Source organism: Thunnus maccoyii, chromosome 7 (genome assembly GCF_910596095.1).
Source record: "Thunnus maccoyii chromosome 7, fThuMac1.1, whole genome shotgun sequence".
In the NCBI taxonomy this organism is placed as follows: domain Eukaryota; kingdom Metazoa; phylum Chordata; class Actinopteri; order Scombriformes; family Scombridae; genus Thunnus; species Thunnus maccoyii.
The window spans coordinates 9,590,522-9,612,895 of record NC_056539.1 but is presented as its reverse complement, the minus strand read 5'-3'; the positions used below and the strand labels follow the sequence as shown (position 1 = coordinate 9,612,895).

At 43.9% G+C, this 22,374-nt stretch overlaps 1 protein-coding gene across 17 annotated transcripts in view; it reads left to right on the top strand.

The window, feature by feature from the left end:
* The window catches only part of dab1a (DAB adaptor protein 1a), a 240,938-nt gene extending 218,933 nt beyond the window's left edge, over positions 1–22,005 (top strand). For 11 of the 17 annotated variants that reach the window (XM_042417214.1, XM_042417213.1, XM_042417216.1 and 8 more), the window contains 9 exons: positions 3,810–3,929; positions 4,857–4,919; positions 10,420–10,533; positions 12,289–12,351; positions 12,457–12,553; positions 13,557–13,963; positions 14,432–14,627; positions 14,720–14,868; positions 19,819–22,005. In XM_042417214.1, coding sequence (XP_042273148.1) covers positions 3,810–3,929; positions 4,857–4,919; positions 10,420–10,533; positions 12,289–12,351; positions 12,457–12,553; positions 13,557–13,963; positions 14,432–14,627; positions 14,720–14,868; positions 19,819–19,866 — 1,257 coding nt within the window. In that variant the 3' untranslated portion in view covers positions 19,867–22,005. Of the gene's footprint in view, positions 1–3,809; positions 3,930–4,393; positions 4,433–4,856; positions 4,920–6,299; positions 6,354–10,419; positions 10,534–12,288; positions 12,352–12,456; positions 12,554–13,556; positions 13,964–14,431; positions 14,628–14,719; positions 14,869–16,268; positions 16,366–19,818 lie in introns of all 17 variants that reach the window. The other 6 variants (XM_042417225.1, XM_042417221.1, XM_042417220.1 and 3 more) reach the window with 6 other exon arrangements.
* Positions 22,006–22,374: the final 369 nt, after the last annotated feature.

Sequence of the window (22,374 nt, the reverse complement as noted above, 5' to 3'; positions counted from 1 at the left end):
CATGAACCGTGGCTCTTTGACTTAGACAGATACACACAGTCACACACACACACACACACACACACATCAGGCTGTACTCCATATATACAGCAGCCAGACTTGTACTCACCAAATGCTTCCCTGCTGAACAGTGTAGCAAAAGGCTAAGTTCTCATCAGTCAACTAAGCTATCACTTACAGAGTGTCCCAGTAGCTGAATGGTTACTGCGCATGCCACATAACTGCAACGTCCCTGGTTCGATTCAAACCAGCGACCATTGTTGCATATCATGACCATCTCTCTCTCCCCTTGTTTCCTGTCTGCCACCTCACTGCACACTATCCAATAGACGCAAAAATGCCACACAAAAAAATCTTGAAAAAAGGCCAATAATGTAATGTACTTGCTGTGTACCCGAGAAAAGGTCACAATTATATTTTACTCCTGTTTTCAGGATTTGAACCAGACATTGCTTGCACCTAGGACTATTAGTTGTGGAACAGACAATGAGAGGGATGGAAGCACATAGCTTACGGCTGAGGCTGTAATTGGAACGTAACCACTTTGATGTGAATTAACTAAGCGTCTCTGTCGTCATGAAGAAGACGAAGACTTAAGGTTGTTCCGAACAGCTCAATTCAGAAGTACATTCAAAAGTAATTGGCTTACCGTTCAACTCAAAGTCCTAGCACAAGAAAATCGTGTTATGTATCGTAATTGTTTTCGGGTTGTCCGTCTATCCGTCCATCCCATCCCAGTCTCGTGAATGCGATATTTCATGAACGCCTCGAAGGAATTTCTTCGAATTTGGCACAAATATCCGCTTGGACTTAAGGATGAACTGAATAGATTTTGGTGGTCAAAGGTCAATGTGACCTCACGGAACACATTTTTGGCCATTATTCAAGAATTCATTCACTAATTATGACAAAGTTTCACACGAATTTCTAGTAGGATAAAACGATGTAGTGATGACATTTTATATCCAGAAGGTCAAGGGTCAACTTCACTGTGACATCATAATGTTCTGCATAAACACTTTTCTGGCCTTTATTCAACACCATAACTCAGGAACAGAAGGAGAGATTGTGAACACATTTCACATTTGTTTGGATACTGAGTTGGTGACACTAATCTTGGGTCTCCACCTTGAAACTGTGGTGATTGTTTGTATGTTCTGTACTGCCATGTTGAAGATGTGTGTGAAGCATCCACCTTTTAGAATTTGTAGCTTCTTTGCAGCAGCATCCATATCTGAATCAATGTCTACTGTCATGGCTACAACTTTGTGTTGTATCAGAATGATCTTTATTGGCCAAACATGTGAACACATACAAGGAGAATACACTTAATACCGAAGTCTTCACTACAAATATTATATGAGTCTGGACAGACATGAATGTAAACGGTAACTTGACTGGTTGGCGGAGGCATTCTAGTTTATCAAGTTTTAGAGGAGTCATTGCGGAGGAGAAGACTGATACTTGTTCTCTGTAGTCAGTCTGCAGAGTCATTCTCTCAGTACATCACAGTCTACATCACAACATTTGTGAAAAGTAACATTGTAATTAAGGTCTGTTTGTTAAAGTCTACATTGAGAGTCGGTCCAGAACACGTCCACAAAGCTGAAGTTGTTGTTATCTCTTATTTTCATCTCTTTGATAGATTTGAAAGAATGATGATGGATTTTGAGCATGAACACATAAACAACAAATGAAAAATAATGTAGTGGTAATGTGGTTTAGCCATCATTGGAGAGTGTAGCTTTCTCTGGGCAGAGTTTTCACTTGTTGTAGGTAACAAGCTTTATATTTCACTCCTAATGGAAAAGTCCAGCCTAAAGCGTGTTAACACCTTTAAAAATCATCTAGTTTTTCATGTGCAAGGTATATTGTACACTTTTGGTTGTTTTGGTTGTTTTGTTTGATGGCTCATTTTTACCCTGGATAACCAACTGAATGTAGATTATGTGACTAAAACTTTTTCTTAGGATACTTACAGTACAGGATGTTTTACTTTAGTGGCAAAATGTTCTTTTTAATTATACAAAACATCTGTGGTGTCAAGGAGCAAATACTTTTTGAATTCACCATTTGGCACCAGGGTTCAACAATTATAAATTTAAATAAGGAATCAGAGATTCTGCAAAGTACCAGTTTGCCCATTTTGACATTTGCCCCCTGGTTTTTACTGTGTGATTATTCCTGTAAGAAGTTCAAAAGGTATTTTAGGAATTGTAGGAAATCACTACCTGAATTTGATTTAGATGAGGCAGGTTAGGTAAATTCTATTTAATTTGGGCAAAAAGGGGAAATCTGTAGCATCAAAATTCATCCCACCCCCACCCTTCCCCCACCCAATCCTGATCTGTGCAGATTTTCTTAGAGTACCTGCAGTAAATTATTATTAATATATCTATTACTACTTTTTGTTAAAATCATTCGTCATTGTTGCCATAGGCTCTGAATTAGTCCTCTGAATCAAGAGTGCTGAGGTTAGCTCATCTCTATGGTCCTATAAGCTAGCCACTCATCCTAGATCATCCTCGAAGCTTTCTACTTTTACGGTTCTAAAATTCAGTGCTTGTCTCGGCTCTCTATGTCTTCTCTTACCTCGAAATTTTAGTAGAGAAGGAGGAATATAAAAAAGTGAGAGAAAAGATGGAGATTAGAGCATGTATTGTCAAAGCAAAGATGATCTGACTCTGACAGTGACAATATGTTTCACTGTTGGCTCAGCAGGAGCCACCGTTTACCCAAGTGTCTCTGTCATGAGCAATATGCAGCTGAGAACATCTTGCAGAAAGACAACACTGAAGTAGAGCAACTCTATGCAAGGCAGCGCTCAGTCTGTGAACTCTGGGTACCCTTCACATAGCTCCAGGCAATAATTCATTATGTCTGAAACGCTATTGTACTATACAACTCGTTTTTGTTGTGCTGTGACAGTAGTTATAAGTTATGAGTCATCTTACTGGTTTGTTGTCATTACTTTTGCTCCCCTAACAAGAGAGGTGGTAAAAGGTACAACAGGCTAGTTCAAGTCACTGTCTCTTGTCACAGTCTGAACCAGGGCTGGCTAGAGAAGGAATAGAGTATGTAGTGATTGTACAGGTAAGTGCATATATGATCTTTTCTGACTAGTGTGTCTTTGTGTGCAGGTTTTGCCTTAGCCTGGTTTTAAGATCCCAATCGTAGGCAGCAAATTCACAAAGTCTGCCACTCTCTGATGATGATTCACTGACACTGCACGGATTGGTTAATGTTACAGCAATCATAGAAGCACAGAAAACAGAATCAGTCACAATTTTGGACAAACCAACTTCTGTGTTTATCAATGCTGATACATTCCTACAAGCCAAAATTCACAAATTAAGTATGCTATTGGACAAAAACATCCCATTGGTGTTCCACATTGTTTCAGGCTTGTGGCCTGATGATCCATAACCAGCTGTCTACAACTCAGTCAGGTATCTGATTCATTCTGCCTTATTGGTTGGACTTCTGGGGTGTGTTGCCAAGTGAGAAAGTAAAATTTTTTACTTGGCTAGTTTGAGTAATATGTCCCTGAGTTTGAAGGCTTATTAGCTGCCAAAACATTGAACAATGGTTCAAGACAAAGCAACACTAATTTTATGATTGTGAGGTCAATGATATACATACTCTGTTAGCATGACAAAGTAATCTGTCACAAAGTTATCAACTGGCCAACGTTGTGCACTGCTGGATAATGTTGCATTGTAGTTCAACTTTTTTTGCTGGAGCCCTCTGTCAGGACCCCCGCTACGCCAATGTTTTAATGGGTGGATAATGTGTCCTTGTCTTCCTAGGCTGAGCCTGTGATTCTGGACCTGCGGGACTTGTTCCAGCTCATCTATGAGATAAAGCAGAGAGAGGAGATGGAGAAGAAGGCCCAGAAAGACAAGCAGTGTGAGCAGGCGGTCTACCAGGTACACTTACCAGCTGTTATCAGTTTTTGCCTATTTTTACACTTACCTTAATCATCTGCCATGAGTATAATGAGCTTCATCTGAGAGACTCTTGACAGTAAAGTCAAGTAAGACTTAAAAAAAAAACATCAAACCAGGTGAATGACATACAGAGCACTCACTTTCAGGTTTCATCAGTGGCACCATCTGCCCATTGTGCTTATTTCACCTTACTCTCTTCTGTCTTCTTTACATCTCTGCTGTTTAATTTCTCTTTATCTCTCTGTCTCTGTCTCTCTCTAATGATTGCCAAACGATTATCTGAATGCTGGGAAGCTGCTATGTCTTGCTGTGCTTTCCGCCTACTCTTTCTACTCCACGGGCTTAACTCTCCGCCTATTCCCTCTCTCCTGTCTTCTCCCCTCTGCTCCTCTTTTCTCCCCGTTTGATCTCTCCCTCTCTTTCCTGCCGCCACTCATCTGCAGACAATACTGGAGGAGGATCTGGAGGACCCAGTCTACCAGGTAACTTCCTGACCAATCACACCGCTGCTTTCACCTGCTGCATTCTAGCCAGTCAGCTTGCTCCTCTCTGTGTGCACTGTGGGGAGACAGCCCCTGTTTGGTTACAGTGGGGCAGATGTCTACACGAGGAGGCGTTCTTCATCGGTCCGTAACCGTGTGTTTGTGTGCATGTCTGCCAGTTAGGGTGCCTGATTAGCTGAAAGATCTGTTGGTTTTCTCAGCTGCTGTGAATTTTTCGCTGCTTAAACTCCCCTCCTTGTCTGACCCCAATCTTTTCTTTAACTGCTTTTTTTAATGAGAACCTATTGACAATGCTGTTTGACTAATCACCTCTGCAATTTCACTACTTTTCTCTCAATTTCTTTATCTTCCAATTTCTCTCTTACTTCTTTTTCCTGTCTTCCCTCTGCTGCTGATGTTGTAGTACATTGTGTTTGAGGCGGGACACGAGCCCATCCGTGACCAATCAGAAGAGAGCATTTATCAGGTACTCACAAGCTTGACTTTTTTCGCTTGTGTCTCAGTTATATCCTCATCATCTTGTAGTCAGCTGTAAATTATACACACTGTGGTGAAGCTGCCAACAAAGCATTTAAATTTGCTGGCCAATAAATGCTGGTTATGGGATAAATATGCTGTGGTTTGCTCCGAAAACGTCTTTTTGAACTGAAAAAAAATGTAGATACAGGAAATAAAAGACTGTAAGAATCAGAGGCGAACAACCAGCCAACACTCTCTAGAGGGCCCTGATAGCTAAACCCAGCTACCCCAGGGAGACAAGCCTTTCTCTGGGTGCACTCCTCAGAGGCGTGGGTAGACCTCCGAGGGATGAAGAGGGGGAGGGTACGGTGTGTGTGTGTGTGTGTGTGGAGGGGATGTGGAGGTTATTCCTGCCTGTGTAGAAGGCGGACCCCTCCTCTCTTTCTCCCCTCCCTCTTTTCCTGAGGAGATGAAAGAAAGCGGGGGGAAAGAAAGATTAATCACCAGCCTCTCGTTTGATCTTTAAATAAAATGGATTGAAAATAGACGAAGTGCTGGCGCGTGCACAAACATAAACAAACAGAGAAACGCGCTCACACACATACACATACAAACAAACCCCCACACACATCAGGCGTAAGAAACGTGAGCCTCAGCCAGCCTCCAGCCACAGAGGAACTAATGTATGAATAAAGATGGAAGCTTCTGGAAATAAACATGTGAAAGGAGTAAACAGAGCATTGAGAGAATGGGACAGGCTGTGCTAGATAGATATCCACATTCTTCATCAGTGCTATTTTTCATTTACCGCACAGTCTGATTAGGGCACATCCTACTAGAGAAGAATAAAACTTCACTTCAGACATTGTGTCACCGTTGTTTCAAACTGTAGGAGAAACCAAACTATAGGAATTCCAGGATTGATACATATCAGTGCTTATTGTTTCTTCTCATTGCACACACTGTCAAATCTATCTGCCTGTGTGACATAGAGATATTACACGTCTCCATGTGTGTGACAATCTGAGTTATTACATGTCTGTGGGTGTGATAAGCAGCCTTATCCATTCTTTATTAGGGAGAAAGCGAGAGAGAGAGACCATCACTGCAGGCTGATAGTCTACTGATTAGCCTAGTAGATGAGTTCTCACTCCACAGATTTTAATTCTGATTATGACTGCGCACACACACATACACACACACTCTCTCTCTCTCAATACTAGTGATTGATTTGATTCTTGAGCAGCCAGGTTCCAGGGTTCTGTGTTGGCATCCAGTGTGTCGCAGTGCTGTAACAGTGATGTGTAAAGACTTTGTCATTGTTTGATTAATCCAGAGGTAACAGGCTCTCTTGGCTGTTCTCTGACTCTATTGGCCGATTGTGTAGGTTCCCACCAGTCAGCAGAAGGAAGGGGTCTATGACGTCCCAAAGCGACACCCAGTGAGTGACCATGTGTTTGCCGGTGTCCCACTACCCTTCAAGCCTGCCTCCCCTTCTCAGACAAACCTCTCAGATGTCCCACCATTACTTGATTCTCCTCAGTGTAAAGCCTTTCCTTTGATGGCGTCTCCTTTTAGAGCCTCGTGAAGCTCTAATTTTTGCAGTGATGCTATTTCCTTGTAACATATCTCCCACACAGTCATCCAGTGTGTCTGTGGTTTTTTCCCTGAGAGGTTTGCTGGGACCCAGTGCCTTGTGCAGTGTGCTGTGCTACTCTTCTGCTTGTGCTGTAGCTGTGGTGGCTGGTGCCTTGCGCCTTGTGCTCCGTGGTGCCTGCTCCTTATGATTGACTTGGATACTGTGTGTGTGTGTGTGTGTGTGTGTGTGTGTGTGTGTGTGTGAGAGAGAGAGAGAGAGAATGCTTGTGTCATGTCAGTTTGCTCAACAAAGCATGCCTGGCTATGGTTTGCCAGTGGTGAATCCAGTATAAACCTGCATGACCTGATCCCTTATTGCGTGGAATACACGTTTTGTCACTGTCATATCTTTCTTTTAATGGATGTAAAATATAAGCCTGACTATATATGTGCTATATGTGCATGACCTCATATTTTTGAATTTATCTATCAGGACGTTTTTCAACCTGTTCATGCATATAAGTTACATTGAAAATCTATATCACAATTTGCGTGTGAATGTACAATACTTGTGTGTGTGGTATATCTTTAAGCTTTAGTTATTGGCTCCCGCTGCTAGTGGTTATAATGAAAGATGACCTTGACCACCGGCAGGCTGCACTATAACTCAGCTGCTCTTTATCTGCCTATAAAGGTGCTAGTTATATTGCTGCCTGATTTAATCTGCTAAAATCTCCACAGTCACAATAACCAGGCTGCTGTCGTGTGTCTGTGTGTGTTGGTGTCAGGTTGTAAGAGTTTATGTGCATGTGTGTGCATAATGGATTTCCACACTTCATCCCATGTTGCTATCCTGTAGTCCAGTATTCCCTCAGTCCAGTCAAAGCCTACCATCTCTGTGTGTACTCCGCTGCAGCGGGTCTTTCATCCTTAAACCTCTAAACTGGACTCCTCCACGTCACTACTGGCAGTCAGAATCCCGCTCTATGAATTTTGGTAGGCTGGGAATCAGTCTCACAGTTTTCTGGCTGCTTATTATCCCCAGCTTTGGTAAGAAGCTTACAGGCACCACAGTATTTCTGTTCTGTCCTCACCCAGCCCACAACACATGCTGCTATTTGGATTGCCTCTGTGTTGGCAGGTGTCTGAACGTGAACAAATACAATATTTCTCTCTTGTTGTGCAACCAATTGGACTAGTCGTCCATTCTGGTTTAAATTTGAAGAATTCAAGTCTTTTCTGCTTCCCAGTCAGTCAGAGGGAGTAAAATAAACCCTGGATCATAGAAGTATAAATGGATTACAGAAATGTAAGAAATTCTTTTTTGGCAGACAGCTTGTATTGTAATTTGAGGATAATTTTTATTTAATTGTAAGATAAATGCAGACTTGAAGAGGGCTGAAAACTGCCGCTGTGCTGCTCTCCATGGGTTGAATCTTTCAAGCATGTTCACTTCAGTCAGTGATGTCACAGCAGGTCTTTTCCATCAGCAGTCAAAATGCTGCGTATTGTAAATGTGAGCAGCCTCAAGGAGAAACTGAGAATTTATGATAGCTACAAATTCGCACATTTAGTAGAAAGAACTACAGAGCAAAGCCACCGTTGATGGCAGTAGAATATAAATAAAATCCAATGTTGTTGGAGCTATATAGCCTAGACAATGATACTGGTCCTAGTATACATATATGTGAACTACATAAATTTAGGCAGCATTATTGTTTATGTGGAGTGACCACAGGTATTACATTTGGTTTAACAATCTTGAAATAATGCTTGAACACTGTGTATGTTTTCTACTTCTTCCCAATCTGCCAACATGGTATGAATGCAGCAATAGCACATGTTCTTACATCACTGATTGGGGAGTGACCAGTGGCAGCATAAGTCTTCTAACCATTGTTATTTAGAGTGGATTTACTGTTTATTTCATTGGCAGGAGAGGATTGATAGTGGACAGCGGCATTAGACGAGATCATTGCGGTCTCTGTGTGTATACACTACACGACAGATGAAATGATACCACTGGCAGAAACGCGACCTCCTGTCTAAAGCAATCTCTTCTGTTATTTACTCTGTCACCTTCTTAAACGATGACAAATCAATAAAACACACACACACACACACAGACACGCACACACATAAGGCCATTTCAATCTACTGAGCCCTTGACCCTTTAAGAACTGAGAGTGTTGAATCAACAGACGCCTGGCTACCTCAGAGTCCACATGTAGAGGTCAGCATATTACCAACAAGCCAAACACATCAAGTCTCCTCAAACCCTGGATTAGTATGAAATGATATATGATATGATGGCCCTAGCTTCCTGGATTGTGATTGTTTGATTTTGGTATGAGTGTATGTGTGTTAGAGAGAAAGAGAAAGCAACTGACTGACTGAGCAAATAAGTGAAAGACAGAAACGTGACCGTAATCTGGTTGTATTTTGCTCAGAGTTGTGAGTTTGTGTTACAGTGTGTCTGTGTTTGCGTGTTACAGTTCAGCAGTGTTGTCGGCGTGTGCCAGTGTGATCAGTCACACGGCAGGGGATCAGCAAGGTGGCGTTAATTAAAGGGGCTGCGTTAATTGTATGCAGAACACATGTGCACAGGTAATTACTGTTTCCCTGGAGATGGCTAATTGATAGGTGGCGGCTGTACTGATAAAGATAAAGGGCTAGGCAAAGAGATGGCGAGAGCATATAATGGGCACAGAGGTATAGTTGAGAGGGTAAGAGAGAAAGAGATGGACAGAGAAAGAGAGGCAAATTTCACTCAACAGTTTTTAAAATGTATTGTTCTAAAAACTAAATTTTAGATGAGGTGTGTTACCATCAGATGGGTGGAAATAAATCATTATGACACCAGACTTTCAGAGGAAACACGCAGTAGAAAAATGGAGAATATTTCAAGAACTGATTAGTATTGGGCAAGCTGTTATTGTTCTTCATTATCAGCTAATGGTGGCCATACCTCACACTTTCATCCAAAGAAAAGAATACACTCAGTGATATTGTAGTGCACCAACTCCAGTCTGCACATTATGGTTTAGCGCCAGCGCAGGAGAAAGGTCTGTCAGAGCCTGTCATCATTCTGCTATAGCTGAACGATTGTTGTAGGTTGTTTGGACAGTTTTGTCAGGTTGGGTGCAAAATACATGCAAACATATTGGTATGAATTTTCTATGTGTTTTTTGTGCATTTCAGAAGAAGGAAGGCATAAACTATGTCAGTTTTTGGCCACACAGACAACACCAGTTAGTAGGATGAAGTCATGTTTTGTTTTGTTTTTTTCATGAGTTTTATTAGTAATAATAAACAGACTTAAATAATTATCATTAGCCATTTCCTGTAATTTAAAATGTTCTTTTCGCAAATGTAATTCACAAACATTAACTTGATGTAGATCTAGCTAGTGAAGACAGAGAGTAAGCTATCTGGTTTCTTCCTATAATGTAACATACCCCCTCATTGTGCTCTCACATACATCACAGCATGTTAGTTAATCCAGCTCCTCTGTCTGTGTCTGCCTGCCTGTCGGTTTGTCTCAGGCTGTGGTTCCTGACACAGGGGAGCAGGCTTTACAGGAACACAAAGGGGGTTTAAACCCCAGCTCAGTGCTGTAGTTTAGACTAAAGGTAGAGATGATCTTTAAACCTCTTTAAATCTTCACTTGGTCTCTAAGACTTGAAAGAACAACCTTGCTCTTTGTGTGTGTGTGTGTGTGTGTCTGTGTGTGTGTGTGTTTATACATGAGCGTATATTGTGACTCAAACACCAGCAGACCATCACATTCCCCTCTTAAATAAGCCTCATTTCACCTCACTCCCATCTGTCTCACCTGCTCTCTGAGTGTATGGAAAAACAACTAATATGTTTGTGTGTGAGAACATTTTCATCCCACTTACCATCTAACACTGGGGTTGTGATTGCAGAACGGACATCAAAACACCTCCCACCATCATCATTATCATGATCAACCCCACCAACAAGAAAAAACTGTGGCAGAGGCAAATCTGATAGACTTAGGCCTGGATATGGTGACTCAGGTAAGGCGTTATACATACATACATACATACATAGAGCAAAGCACAGTACTCTTGTTGTAAGCTGGGGGTGGGGGTGGGGGCAACTCAAAAGAACCCTTACATACTGCATCTTTAGGCTTATCCTCAGATGATCTCATGTCTCCTGGTCTCGTCTGTACTGCACTACTTTTGTTCCTCTGTAGTCGTAAGTCACCCCAACTCTTGACCCCTGTCATTTATGAATAAAACATGCGACCTCGCTGTTGCCATAGTAACCAGGTTGAGGCAGGAATAGAGTTGAGTACCGTATGTGTAGCCGTGCGTTCACACCTGCATGTGTACGTGTGTTAAAGAGAGAGGTGGGGCGGTATAGTCGAGAGAAAAACACTCCAATAGCTCCAAGTGGAGGTCCTAGAAGGGCGGAGTGGACATAAAGGTCAGGGTGACTGTCAGAGAACTGGTGGGGGTCGAGAGGGGAGGGGTTAGCACACAGCAACGGTCGTCTGGCCTGCAGACTCATGCGCCAAGTCAAGCCGCTCACACTGCATTAATAAAGAATTCATAACACTCTGATAATCACAGCAACCCTGACCCCACCACCCCACCACCACCACCACACGCGTAAAGTGTATTGTGTCAAGTGACTGAACACAAAGTGGACAGAAAGTCTATAAATGTCCAACTTCCTGTACCGTTTGAACACCAGCAAAGCCTCTGTGTTATTGACACAGAGCGTGCTGTGCTGCAACTTTCAGTAAGCACTGTGAGAATTTATTGTATTTTAGGTCAAGAAGAGCGTTTCTTTCAATTAGATTTGTGAATTTAATCCCATGGACACCACGTTATCAGTCCTTGTGGATAGTAACTGCACCATTTTGCGTATCTTGGATATCTAGCTTATCATCTCGGTGAGTGATCTTTATCTTCTACACTAGACTCTGGAGCAACAATAGTCCATATTACAGCCTCCTATCCCTCTCCTCTCTCTGTAAAATACGTAAAATACCCATACAGACCCATAACTGTAAAACACCATGCACACAGATCCATTTTCTGATAGATGTAAAAAGAACTTTGTGGTCTATGTGTGACCTACAGTATGAGAGAGAAGATATTCTAAGAACATTCATTATCTCTAAAGAAATTATCCACATCCATGATTTATGCAAATCTCTGACCATGTATTCAAGGCTTAAATTCCTTTATCAACTAAAAATAGTTTCCTTCACTTGCCACTGGCCTAAAGATATTATTAATGTGCAAAAAAGGGGGAGATACTAAAGAGAGGGATCATGGGGAGACTGTGAAAGGAAACAGAACGATACAGAACAAATTCAGATCAAATAGAAAGGCTGCTGTCTTTGATAGCTATTCCCTCTGAGGCGCACCGCACATCTTCTACAAGAGGGGAACATTAATGAGTTGTCCAGAAGAAGACATCGGTACGGTAATGATGCAGGGGGTGTGGTAGACTGTTTTTAGACCAGCATCTTTATCTGGAGCAGATGACAAAGATTGTGATAACTCTTGGTAGGTATGTCATCATAATCAATCATTTCATCTCATTATCCCATCTCTCCTCACCTCTCTGTTACCTCCTCTGTGTTGCTGCCACAGTGCTCAGGTAGGCTCCACAAACATACCAAGCTAGTTTCGTGTTGCATGCAGTGTGTGATGCATGTTGCACTGGAATGTAAACCGCTTCAGATAATGTATTTAGTTTAACAGTGTTGCCATTGTGCCTGACTGCAAGTGTGTACTTTCTGTGATTCTCAGAATATCAACCAATTAGAGATTTTTGGAGACATGTCCACACCTCCTGACATCACCTCTCCATCGGTGAGTAGCTGTCACACACACACACTGTTTTTGATTAACAGCTTTACAAAATCCTAACAGTATTTCTACGGTCTCTCTCCCGACCTCCAATCGCAACCTGTGCAGACCCCTGCCTCTCCAGCCAACACCCTCGACCCGTCGCAGGGCCTGCAGCCTCCCACGGAACTGTTTGCTCCCTTCAATCCCGCGTCTGTGCCCTCAGGTAGGACCTTGTTCATTTTCTGCTTAAATACACCACTGCTACAAGCAAAAGGGAAAATAACACAGGAGAGAGAGAGAGAGAGACAGAGAGAGAGAGTCAAGAAAAGAGATGAAAGGGAGCTGGAGAGTCGGAAGATGCAGAGACCGAAGGCAGAGGAGAGAGAAGAAGAGAAGAGAGGGGGTTGTGTGAGAGATAAATAGAGAGGGATGGAATAGAATTGAAATGTAGATGAGGGGAGGGGAAAGGGGAGAAAAGGTGGTGTTGGTTGTGTGTTGAATATGAAATGCATCATTAGCTTGCTGCCTCAGATGCCACTGATTTACCTGTGGCTGAGATAACTGTGTCGGTCAAGGGAAAGTAATAAAACATGCTGAGATGAGTGTTGCAAAGAATCCTCAGTATGCACAGTGCTCCTGTGAATTATGTGTTGGTGTACACTTCATAGTTTTTCCATTCTCTTTCTTTGCCGCCCTTCTCACCTCTGTTCGTTTCCTGTCCTCCTCTCTCATTTGCTCTCTCTCTCTCTCTCATCATATCTGCATATGTCAGTGTCGCAGGGCAGCTGAGGTTAAATGTCAGCTCTCTCTGCTGTAGGTAACAACTGGAGACCAGAAAGCGAAAACTAGCAAGTGTGTAATAGAATAAGCTTCTACTGATGAGTTTGAGTGATTTTAATGAGTGTGTGTTGAGCTCTGCCTTTTCATAATGACTCTGCCTCATTCTGGAGGTAATTATGATAGTTCACCATGACCATTAAGAGACACCACATTAGCTGCAGGCAGAAGTAGGCCAGCACTCTCTGGTGATGCATAGGTTATCATCTATGTGTGTTTGCGTGTAGTAGAAAAGCAGTGGTGAGTAAATGCACTGTGGATATTCTAATCACTTCCTCTTCTTCCGACTTCCTTTCTTACCTTGTTATATTTTCATTAAAATTGTACAAAACATCTGCATTTCTTGTTACCTAACCTCTAATTGTTTCATCTCTCACATTCACTACAAGGTTATGTGACGATGGGAGCAGTACCACCTGGCCACTGGTCCCAGCAGGCGTTTGCAGCCCAAACACCACTGGCCTTTGGGGTCCAGTCTCCTCTAGGTCCAGTAGCCCAGGTGCTGCCAGGTGGCCAGCCTCTCATCTGGGGCCAGGCCAACATCTTCCCTGCCACCCAGCAGCAGTGGGCAGCCATGGCAGCCGGAGCCTTCCCCCCTACAGCCTACCTCCCTGCCCAACCTGTGGGCACCCTGCCCGCCGCCATGTTCCAGACTCTCGCCCCTGTCACGACTGTGACTCCAGCCGGCGAGAGCCATTTAGGTGCAGGAGCCAGCGCCTCAGCCCCCTCTCCTTCAGCGTCGTCGAGTCCGCAACACGGGGAGCGGGGGAAGAAGATGGCCAAGGAGATGTTCAAGGTGGGCAGCTAATATATTGATAATTTGGCGAAGACCAGAATTATGAGATCAACTAACAACTCAACAGTATTTTTCATTTCATCTGTTTTAGAAATCATAGTCATTACTCAGAAGAAATTGCAAATTAGCAGCAAATTATCCAATATCAACCAGACTAGAACTGTGTTTGGCTTGGCATTCCTTCTTTTATTGTTCTTTTGGACATTATATATTTTAATTAGAGAACAACAGCGATGACAGGAAGGGATGGGGAACAATATGCACCATTGGTCCTCAGTGAAGGGAATGGGGGAGGGGAGGATTTGTTGAGCTTCTGTGGAATTTATTCTGCCAGCAATCTCACCCATTACAGTCCAAAAATCTGTAAAACCGAGACAAGCTCAACATGGTTTGTCAACATCTTGACACCGAGATTTCACTTCAAGATTATGTTGATTCAGTGATCTTGATTTCATTCTCTCCCTTCAGGATTTTCAGCTGGCAAAGCCTCCGGCCATGCCATCAAAGAAGGGTGAACAGCCCAACTTAGCAGGAACCTCAGAGGCATTCAGCACTTACTTCAGCCGTGTGGGCACTGCCCAGGACACGGATGACTGTGACGACTTCGACATTTCCCAAATGAATCTGACACCAGTCACCTCCACAACACCATCCACCAACTCACGTAAGCACTTGATGTATTCATGTCTGTCTGTGCTGCTTTTTTTATATAACCGTCCAGTCTGCACATCTGACTCAGCTTTTCCTTCCCTGCAGCACCCACCCCAGCTCCCAGGAAGAGCTCTCCCTCCAAGTCCTCCGCCTCCCATGTCAGCGACCCCCCCACCGACGCCACAGATCCCCCCACAGACGACTCGTTTGGGGAAGCAGAGGGCAGCCCTAGTCGCAGTGGAGAGGAAGATGCTGTAAGTGTGTGTGTTGTTGTGTGTGTGTGTGTTTGTGTGTGTGTGTATGGATAGGATAAGAGGTTTGTAGAATAAGTCAAGTGTGTGTGCTTTTAATAACTCACTCCTTATGCTGCTATAACCTGCACAGCGTGCTGAGATCTGCTGATAAATAGCCTGTGTAGCGGTGTTGGCGGGCCAGGTAATCACTCTGGCTGATTAGGGGGCCGATGCTGTTGTGTCCCTTAGTGTGTGAGTGTGTTTGTATCAGTGCATGAGTGAATGAGCACGTTACGCGTGTGTTTCTGTGTGAACACGAGCAGCAGCGTGCCTGCATAAGTATGTGGTTCAGTGTGTGTATATGTGTGTGTATATGTGTGTGTGTGGTCAACACAGCATTAAATTAGCTGGTGGAATTGTCAGAGACATCATTAAGCTGTTATTAATACCAGCAAGGTAGCGTCCATACATCACCACTTCTACATGGACAGACTCATCTCTAGTGATATAGAGGAGGAATACTGCCCTAATTCTTCTTCCAGGGGCAATTAATATTTATTTCACCAGCAGCACCTCAATCTGAGAGAAGAAGAGACAGAAATAAAGGAAAGATAAGAAGATAAAGAGAGATTTTTAGGGAGGGTGGCGAAACTCCTGTCGCCTTTTAACAAAAGTCCTCAAGGAATGAGTGACCTTCCCAGACTTTTAGTACTTTTCTTTGTCTCTTCCTCTTTCTGTTTCTTTCAAGCTTCTTTCTCCTCTTCTCTTTGCTCCCCACTCTCTAGGCGTGAAACATTAGTTTTATGCCTCCAATCCAGCTATTATTGAAAAAAATAGAAGACTTTCACAGTGCTGAAAATGTCACCAAGCCTGAATAACACACAGAAGCCTTACACAACCCCGAGAAATGTGCACTGGTGGCGGCACTGAGTGAGCGAGTGCAATGGAAAGGTTACAAAGACAGACGAGAAAGACAGGAAAGATGGAGCAAAGGCAGAAAAACAGCCTCCCACTCTCGGCGGGGCAAGGTGTAAAAAGCGGAAGTGTTTCAGGAAAAAAGTGGCAGATCAATAGGACGAACTCCACAGAGGCTTTCATAATAAGACCCCTGTAAATGAGTTTCTCGCATGTGAGTGTGTGTATGTTTGTGTGTATTTGCAAATGTGTTTCTGAGAAGAGACAGGCTGTGTGAGATGCTCACCACGTGTCCTTATTTTTCCTTCAGAGTACTGACACCTTTTCTCTCTTTGCTTCTTGTTTATGTCTGCTCTTGTAGTCTTTACCAATCCTGCAATTCCTTCTTTCAGATTTATTCTTCTCTGTCTACTTTCCACTTACCCTTATTTTCCTTCCTTTACTCCTCCGTGAACCTTTCCTCTCCACCCTTTTCTCCTCCTTCCTCCCCTTCTTCCCGTGTTTAGGCATGTGGTTCTGGGTCGCCCTGCCCCAGTGAGACAGCTGAGCCCAGCCCAGACCAGGCCAGTCCAGAGGCTGGGAGCTAGATAGCAGCAGGGCAGGGTAGGTATCACTTCCTATCCTCCCCCCTTTACTCCTCCTCCTTCACCTCCCTGCCCTTATCTGTTCTTCTTGTTGACTGTTGTCTCTCACTTACATCAATGTGGCTGAACTCTGTGCGCTGCACCTCTTCCTCCTCCTGCTAGTTTTCTGTGGCGTCTCTGCTCTCATTTTCATCTGTCCTTCCGCTTGCATGCTCAAAAGACGACATGTGACTGAGTTTGCGTGGTTTGTCGCGTGTGTGATCGAGCATGTACGAGGATTTGCTTGTTTCATGGTGTCTGTTGGTGATTTCTTGTTGTAACATCACCTGGAGTTTTGTAAGTATCTATTTATTATGAAGTGGCATCACATGTGTGAGTTTTTGGAACAAAGTGTGACAACTTCATCACGCATGATCACTTTGACCATAGTGCTCTGTGCCCTCATTGTGTCCTCTTTTTGTGACGTGTACCTACAACACGCCCAGTTCCCTAAATAGCACACATCTTACCACAAAAGCTAGTTGTGTGTGACAGCCAATCAAAAACTGTGCACTCCAGTGAACAGGACGTCTTCTGGGATTCGCCGATGTCGTGCGCAATATGCTGATGTTGGATGTTTAGCTTAATATAAACATGATGTGTGGTGTCATTTTATGCATTATGTATGCTTTGAGATATAATATGTACATTACTGTAAGGGGATCACACTGATAAAAACAAGCAGCTACTAATAAATTTAAGAACTGATGTTGTGTGTTTTCCCACTTTTTGCACATCATTCCACAGTTTTACATTAAAAACTTTCACACAACATGCTGGAAATTTCTTTTGGAGACATGTCAACATGCAGTTTGCCTACACAGGGAGAGAGGGACACACACACACACACACACACACCGAAGAAGAGAGCCATTTTGATCCCTGCCTCCCTACTCGATGTCCTCACCCACACAATTCCCAACTGTGGCTCCTTAATGATAGCTGCTGGCACTCACACAGGGAAAATGTAATGGTTTTGTTTTCATCAGCTAATACTGGGGTGCCAAGATTAATGACTGCCCCGACATAATTGGCATTAATTAAAACCCAACAAGCCTTCTAGTCCTTCCCCACTCCATGAGAAGAGGAGGGGTGGCTGAGCAGCCTCACTCCTCTGTTGGCCACCGTCTTCATATTCAGACGGTCTGAAAGCTGCGGGGCAGCAGGTGGATGCGGGCCTTAAGTGGGAGGACGGATTGTGGAGTGGTGAATCTGGCTGGAGACTGACTGTGTTATGGCCAGAGGCTCTGAGTTTTTCCTCTGTAGTAGGTAGACTGCTTTGGTCCTGGTCCAATGACGCTGCTCCCATATGGTGTTTACTTGCTCAATCACATCGACTTTAGACATCTTCCCAAACAGACACACACACACACCTGTGCAATAGACCCACTTATTCCCCAGACAAGCACACCTGTGATCGATACTGTGACCACCTGTGCTCATATTGGAGCCAAAAATATGTGTGTTTGCTGCTGGCCATGACCGCCTGTCCTGTCCTCCCTCTCCCACCGTGTGGCTCCGACAGACATGTGTTCGGGCTAGTGGGAGTGTAAGTGTTTTTTCTGAGGTGATCTCATCATGTCCAGCGAACGCTCCCGAGTCTCAGCCGTGAAATGGCCTGCTTCCACGGTTCACTGAGCAATCTCTCATTGCTCAACCCTGCCCAGGGCCTACCACTCACACACACACACACACACACACACACACACACACACACACACACACATGAATGTCCTCACATGTACCAGCCAAGGCAGATATTTTGGCCTTCAGGCTGGTGCTGCGCCAGCACATCACTCATACCTCCACCCAGCCCCTCCCCTCTCTTGGCCGGGGTTGATGGAGCTGAAGCAGCCCCGGTTGGCAGTGCTGGTTAGATGATGCAGGGTGACACTGCCGGGCCATGGCTCTGGTGCAGGGGCTGAGCAGTGTGTGCTTGCTGTCACTGCTTGTCTCAGCCTCTTTGTCACCTCTCTCAGGACTGCTGGCAGATACTTTCTGTTGACTGTCTGGCCTTGACTGGCCCTACAGTTACAGCTCTGTATCCCAGAGCCCAAAGCCTCAGCTAAAGCATTCCTCACAACCTTAACCCCACTTTTCTATCCAGTGCAGATTATGCAATAGGTCAGATCTGGTCAGGGTTTATGAGGTTGTAGTAAGATTGTGAGTCATCTTTTTGCTTTAAGATACCACTCTATCTCATGAGAGATACAATCAAATCTCACGTAATAATTGTACAAATTCCAACACTGGATTGCTTTTACAGTCTGTTTCGCACCAAACAGCCAATGGACATCTTTCCTGATTAAATGTAGCAACACATGCAACAGCATGTGTGTGAAGTGTGTGTATGTTTAAGTGTAACAGTTTGCATGTAACTGAAACTTAGCAGATATTCCAGCAGACCCTCAACAGTTCTTCTTGACTCTACATTAAGGAAGTGGTGTCATACAACTTGGAATAATCATCATGAAGTTTTTTGCTTTTACTTCAAGTCATATAAGTTAAGTATTAGCAGCAGATGAGGGTTTCTGTGATATGGTAATGTCATTCATTTTAAGCCTTGAGAGCCTTGTCTCGCCTTTCCGATCATATTAGCAGAAATTTCTGTCACTCAAGTCCACTCACATTCTCCAGTCCAGGTTTCATCAGATAATATGAACATTAGGTACTAATGTATCCTCGCGTGGGAGCTACTAGTAGACCCCAAACTCTAAACACACTTCTCTGCAACGAGTGAGAGAGGTCCTCCAGAACATAATAGGCCAGTCAGTAGTCTCCAATCAACTTGTCTGCATGGCAGATTGAGTGGCTGGCTGTAATTATGTGTATGATAATAACGGACCCATTGTGAGTGACTGCTGCAGGCTTGGTGCTCTGACTGCAGGGTGTTCCATCATCCACTGTTGTCTTCTGGCTCAGTGGGAGAGAAACACAGACATGATGACTCATAACTGGTCTTTCAAGACGCAAGTTTATACCTCTGATTCATACCGGTCCTGGAGGGAGCCTGGAGTGGGAGAGAATATGCATATGCGCGCACAGTGACACACTCAGAAACAATAACTCACACATACACAAACACACACAAAAAAGGTTTCAAGAGTGAGGGCCGGATTTTTCTGTGAGGGCTCTGAATGAGCTGAGAGGAGAAATGACGGGTCTCCTTCAGTGCAGTGGGTTACTGCCACCTGGTGGTGATGTTAGGAACAGGAACTGGCACACTTCTGCAGATCTGGATCTTACTTGTCAGGGCTTGCAGGTTGATGGTTTGTACAGTTGAGTCGGTTGAGAGAATGAATCAGAAACTCAGGTCCTCCATTTTTAATTATGTAACATTTAGATGAAAGGCAGAGGCCAGATCTAGTCAGGCTTTAAAGGAGAGGCATAAAAGCTGTTTGAAATTGCTGATGTTTTTCTTTCTTGTGCACAGCAGGGGAAGGACCCTCTCTACGCCCAGATCAACAAAGGGAAGAAATAAAGAGACACACAGGAAGACAGACCTGACCAGCACTGAGAGAACAGGAGGAGAACCCTCGTCTTTGTGTGTGTGTGTCTGTGTGTGTTTGTGCGTGTGAATGAGCGAGTCAGTGAGTGAGTGAGTGCGTGCGTGCTTGTGTGTGTCTGGTACATCTCCCTGCCTGGCCAAGCCCTTCTTCTTCTTCTCCTCCTCTGGCTAACAACCTCCCAGGAGGAGCCTCCACACTCCCTCTGTCCTCCTCTACCACCTGTGCTCCTCCTCCTCCTCTCTGCAGTCTTCTCTCCTCCTGAGAGGAGAGAGCCCTCTCGGTCATTCACTCCAGGCAGGAGGGATATCAATCACTGAGACGGATCCAGTTCTCCCTCCACTGCGCTGTCTTCTCCTCTCCTCTCTTCTCCCTGTGGCGACTCACACCCAGCCTTACAGACATAACCTGCTCCTCCCCTCTCTCCCTCCCTCCTTCCTTTTCTCCATCTTTGCTTTCACACTTCTCCCTCTGCCTCCTGTGTCTGGCCAGAGACTGTGCTGCCAAGGAGGGACTGAATCAAGCAGTGCCTCCCCGTCTCCGACACACACCCACACACGCACGCTCATCGGGATTAGAATGGTCATCGTTTTAATGGACAGAATCTGCATCTGTACCACAGAGATCCCACAGGAGGAGCTAGACTCTAATGGGCCTATCAGGGATGGCCTGTTACTGGGATCACTGCTTCTGATTGGTTGGTTGGTTTCAGGCGTTTCCCCCCATTCTTGTGAGTGTCTGCTGGATCACTATGCAGAAACAGACTCTCTGGGAGCTACTCACACACTAACAATACACATACAGTGCACACAGCAATCAGCTTACATACACACACACACACACATAGTCATCCCTCACCTTCTCTAACATGCACACACACACACAGACCCACACACACACACGAACACACAGTAATTTGCCAAATGTCTCTCCTCGCAGACAGACTCGTACAAAGGCCAGAGGACCAGACAAACTGAGGAATGGACCCTGAGAGAGGGAAGTGTTGCAAGTCAAACAGATTCTGTGATTGAACTGTTCATTCTCTATAGCTTTTGTACAATACCAATTAAAAAAAAGAACTAATTGAAAAATGGAATTTTTATTTTATAAGTCAATCAAGCCGCTGGGGTCAGCTCTATAGGAGTTATAGAGTCAACATGGCTTTAAGGCATCTGATCGTTGATTTGCCAAACTCATTTTGTAAATAATGATAACAACTACCATTTTGTCCACCGGACTTCTGTGCCATAAAATAGGAAGGCTTCAGTTATGCAAACTCTTAACGTTAACCCAAGCAATACCAACATATGTTTTCTTTTTTCCTGTTTTCTGACAATGTTTTGTTGCGCTCTTAATCCCTCTGATATCGTTCTGTTCTTGTGCATGGATGTCGTAGGTCTTTGTCTTAGCCTCACTTACTAATCCTGGTTCCTGCTGCAACATTGCGCCATGCCCTTATTCATCTTCTCAAGTCCCTACCATCACACATTATTGTTATTCCCATCACAATTTAGCTTCTGCTGTTTATCTTACTCAAAACCTATATACCACCGCCCTGTGTTCCTGTGCCACAAACCTATATTTCTGTATTACACCTCTATGTTTCAGGCAGCAGACACGGTCTCAGTCACTGTAGCTCCTCCATACCATTCCCCAAGAATAGCCGTAAAGATACAGTGATGTTCTGCCCATCTGTCTGTCTGTTGGTCAGGTGCCAAACTGCTGCTGTCCGAGCGTCTGTGTGGACCACAGCATCCTCTGCTACAACTACATCAACTGTGATGCCAATGACTCCCTATTTTATGGCCAGAGTCCCCATGTCACTTGAGAACTCTTTTGGACTACGATGTTGATTAACTTCAAAATTTGACAACTAGAAGATGAGCTAAGAAATTGAATAAAAAGGGAAACGTTGCTGTTTGAGTACATAACATTTCTAGACCTATTTTAACTTTACCTCAGCTAACAGTTTCTTAATGTAAATTGACACATTATTTTTATCTTTATGAATATGACATTCTACAGTGGGTTTTTAGATGATTTTTTTGTTCTCTCTTAATTTACGTATTCCACCATGTATTACTGTTAAAAATAAACACATCCCAAATGACTAATATGTCTATTTATGCTTCTTGGTTGTAATTTAGATGTTTGTGTGTGAATGAGAGAGAGAGAAAGAGAGAGAGAGAGAGAGTAATGGAGTGTGCCTGGCAGAGGTGACCCCCATTGTGTCTGTAGTTAATGTGAAGCAAGGAGAGCTACAGTATTTTGTTGTAATTTAACACAGCTTTAATGGCCTGTCAAATCTGCTACACTGGCAGCCTCTAATGCAAGCTGTCATAAGCTTTATTAGCAACCAGCTACAAAACATGGACTGCAGCCTTCTTCCTCTTACTTTGCTTCTACCCTCCTCCCCATGGAAAAACATGAGGATTCAGAACATGTTCGATGCACTTTGTTAATTCCATATTATTCAGGACACA